General features: G+C 36.7%; 1 protein-coding gene across 1 annotated transcript; it reads left to right on the plus strand.

The window, feature by feature from the left end:
* On the plus strand, nt 1-2,677 carry rpl21 (ribosomal protein L21). Its single transcript, XM_015401925.1, has 4 exons — nt 1-105; nt 1,747-1,859; nt 2,249-2,399; nt 2,553-2,677. The coding sequence occupies exons 1-4, from the start codon at nt 10-12 to the stop codon at nt 2,640-2,642; spliced, it is 450 nt and encodes a 149-aa protein (XP_015257411.1). The 5' UTR covers nt 1-9; the 3' UTR covers nt 2,643-2,677.
* The last annotated feature ends 1,659 nt before the right edge of the window (nt 2,678-4,336 follow it).

Consider the following 4,336-nt stretch of genomic DNA (forward strand, 5'->3'; position numbering starts at 1 on the left):
ACATTTTATATGTTCATGTTCGTCTTTTTTCTCTACTCCAAAGGTCCAATCCCTCTGTCCACATATATGCGCATCTACAAGAAAGGAGACATCGTAGACATTAAGGTGGGCTTTTTATAATTGTTGAAATCAAGCTAGTTAGGTTAATTAGCAGAAACACAAAATCAATTTTTTTTTTTTTTTTTTTACCTCAGGTTGGTCCCAGGTTTCAAACTCCAGTCCTGTGAATTAACTTCTAGATGTCTGCTTCAATACACCTGAATTAAATAATCAAATCATTAGAGAACTCTAAAAAAGCAGACTTCAGATCAAGGAGGTAGTTCAGCCATTTGATTGACGTGTATTGACCAGATATCCCTCTGGTATCTAAAAGATGCTCGACCAGGACTGGAGTTCGACTCTCCTGGTTTAGTCAGCTGGGTATTGTACACACTTTTCTAAAAGTTGCCCTCAGGCAGAAGATACAGAGCAATCAGAACAAGAACAAACCGCCGTAGAGACAGTTTTTACCCGACAGCAATAACAAAACTAAATGCAACCAAAAAAAAAACCATTAATCATCATGGATGGTGTGTGTGAGAATGTACTATTATGGTTTTGTATCAATTGTTATTTATTTCTTATATTATGTGTAAATGGTGGTGACAGTGATTTTTGTTTTTAAGCATATGCACTAATCGATGGCACTTTTTAAAATTCCGTTGTTCTTGTGACAATGACAGTAACGTTAAATAGAAATTGAAAAAAAGATACAGGGATCTTTGTGTTGATTTATGTAAAAGAAACTTTAATCTGGCAGCTGCTGATAGATAGTGAAAAGGCTTCCTGTACTTATGAAGATTCTAGGGAAGTGAAATTTGACTGAAAATTGTTTAAGGCTGAGCATGAGACATCATTAATTTTGATACATTTCTAAACTTGTATTAGACTTTTTAATCACTGTAACTTTGGATCTTTAGATACTGATTGTGAATCAAGACCAAAATGTAATCTTCGCTGCTCTTCTGGTTACAAGAGGAGTTTTGGATTTTATTTGGATCCGTGAACCACATCCTTTTTTTTTATTAAGATGCAGATAAGTATTTTAAGGGAACCTGTGTTTGGCATCCAGGGTTTCTGTACCTAGGAGAAATAATAAATTGAAGTATTTTTAAGTGTGGTCTAATAGAATTAGCAACAACTGAAATACATTTTTAAGTCCTCACTAGTTGTCTCATCTTCCAAATACTTCAATTTCACTTTGTCATTCATCAGTTAATCGATTTCTTCACCAGTTCAACCATCCCGCATCTATGCGTCCATTTATTCATTCGTTTATACATCCAGGTTATAAAGAAAAACCTTAAATGGTTTGAGAGCTGTAGAACAGGTTTGGATACTTAAATATAAAAGGATTCTCTGGAGTGTTGTGAAATATTCTTTGTGTATCACAAAGCAGTGAATTGGCTCATTATTTTTTGCCAAATTAAAACTATATATTGGTGAGATGCTGTTTTAATTTGTAGTACACTGTTGAACAAAAGTTTATTACTTTAGGTTCTTTATGGTTTAATCAAAAGACCAGAATATAAAATACCAGCAAAAATCTGCAATTTTTCTTTTTAAAGGGCTTGGGTTTCAAATTTAACAAATATTGCTGATTTATTGATGTTTGGCTTGCTGAGCAGTAGCCGATGCCCTCCATGTTTCTAATGGGCAGAAGGAATCAGGCGGTGATGGTTGACCCATTGTTTAATGTCTTTTCAGGGCACAGGTACCGTCCAGAAAGGTATGCCTCATAAATGCTACCACGGCAAAACAGGGCGTGTCTACAACGTCACTCAGCATGCTGTTGGCATTATTGTCAACAAGCAGGTCAAGTAAGTAAAAAAGTGGTCTTTTTTTGTAGGTTCTGAAAATGGGGGGGCTACATATTAGCCACTCTGGCGAATATATATATATATATATATATATATATATATATATATATATATATATATATATATATATATATATATATTTATTTAACCTCTGGAGTTTTTCCACTCCAATATCCCCATCTTCACTTTGCCACCTGGAGCCCATCTGTCCTCGGTGGTCATTCATGTTGGGGAGAATAGCTCATCCTCACGCACCCCAGTCTGAACTTGGTGTTTTGGCTTTGGGTCGTCTTTGAGGAGACATCACAGGACTGTAATGTCGTATTGGATTACAGCCAGGTGGTATTTGTTTTTAACCATTGTTTTTTTTTTTTTTTTTTGCTTCTCAGGGGCAAGATTCTGGCTAAAAGGATTAATGTGCGCATTGAGCATGTGAAGCATTCAAAGAGCAGGGACAGCTTCCTGCAGCGCGTCAAAGAGAACGAGCGCAAGAAGCTGGAGGCCAAGCAGAACGGCACCTGGGTGGAACTGAAACGCCAGGTATGAGCAGATCTAAATGAGCTAAGGAAACCGCAGTTTGATGCAGTGCATTGACTGTTTTGGTGTGAAATCTTTGTATAACAATACACTTTTTATGTCTTCAGATTTGATTTTTAGTATTTCTGTCTTACTGATATTTTTTTTTCCTCTTAGCCTGCTCCTCCCCGTGAGGCTCACTTTGTCAGCACCAAGAACAACGAGCCACAGCTGCTGGAGCCCATCCCCTACGAGTTCATGGCATAAAGCCCTCAAATTAATAAAAGATATTTGTACACAAACAATCTTGCCTGTCTTTTTTTGTTGTTTTGGATGTTAAACTGAATATCAAACCGTCAGGACTAAGCCCTCACTCGGTGATGATTCTCCTCCTTTGATATTCTAAAATGAAATCAAACGCACCTCATTTCACCGGCGAACTGAGAGTGACGGGCTTATGTCACAAGCACTCATTTACATCCACATACCCACACAAATGAAAGAAAAGGGAGAAATGGATGGGATTGTTTTCATTGTGATTGCGTTCTGTTGCTGAGTTTCTCCAAATTTATTTTCAGTTTATCAGAGCAGGACTGATGGTTATGTTTGCCCTATTAGGTCCATTTCAGTCCTATGGCTTAGAGAGCTTCTCCATGTCTACTGCTGTTGCCTAAATCAGATGACCTGTTCCTTTAACGTCCTCTCAAAGAATTTGAAGTAGTCAATTTAGCTTTGTTGGAACATGGTCCGGTCTAAACTGCAGGACATCAGCTCCTTAGGTTATTGAAAGGAGTTCTGCTTTTTTATAGACTGAATTCTATAGGCGTACATCATGAACCACATGATTCAACTGATTCCTATGAGTGATATTTCACTGACTGCCAGTATGACAAGTATCTGAGGAAATAATATAAATCAAATTAATTTAGGTATACTGTAAAAGCATACCAATTTAATGGTCATTAACATAACTCAAAAAACTTGCTGGCACTTAAAATCTGCATTTTTGATTAAACTGAATTGATATTTAGATTGAAATAAAGTAAATTAACTTAGCTAATTGATACTCCTAAAGAAAGTTTAATCAAATTCAACAATAGTTTAGATGCAATGTTAAGATTTGAGACACAGCTACACTAATTCTTTTTGATGCATTTGTACAGCTCTCCTGATCAGCAGAGAAGTTGCTGGTTTATATTACTGGGAATTGCAAATTTGCTAAGAGTAGCCAGGAAAAACAAACCAACACGGATGTCCTTTGGGATTTCCCAAAAGGAATAATTTAGGCTAGAATAATTCTGAGGTCACACTAAGATTTAACTTGTAAATTAGAGCATAGTTTGTGCTACAGAACCAGCTACTTTTGTGGTACAGCATCATCCATATGGGGGGAGGGGCAAGCTTTGCACCATTTTTATTGCTTACGCTTAGACTCAACTTTTGTTATCCCTTAGGATTACTCCTTCAGGGATATTCTGGTTCCAGTAGCTTATATTTAGTACAAAGGGCAGAGTTAAACTAAGATAGCATGCAAAATACAACAGACAATATAAAAAAAAGTTTCAATGCACTGGAATATGTTTCCTTTAGATATAAAAATATCTGCACAGTAGAGGGCAAAAGGAAGACTACACAGTAGTTGACTTGGCTTATTGCACTAGTACTGCAGAAATGAAATCCTGGAGGCCAAGAGATGGGTTGAAATAAATAAAAAAACAAACAAAAAAAACATTGGTAAACCCTCAACTTAAACCATGTACGGCCGATGGGAGATCTGTTTCACCATCAGTTCCAACTCTTAGTATTCGGGTGGATTTCCAGCCTGAAAGCTGGACGGCTTTAATGTGTTGTTTGAATTTCAGTTACATTACCCATTTCTCAAGCACCTATTGTGCATTTTTCCTCAACTAATTTCAAAGAGCAAAGCCAATACATTTAGGGAGTCATTAACAATTTTCAAC

Source organism: Cyprinodon variegatus, unplaced genomic scaffold (assembly GCF_000732505.1).
Source record: "Cyprinodon variegatus isolate N-32 unplaced genomic scaffold, C_variegatus-1.0 Scaffold1273, whole genome shotgun sequence".
NCBI lineage: Eukaryota > Metazoa > Chordata > Actinopteri > Cyprinodontiformes > Cyprinodontidae > Cyprinodon > Cyprinodon variegatus.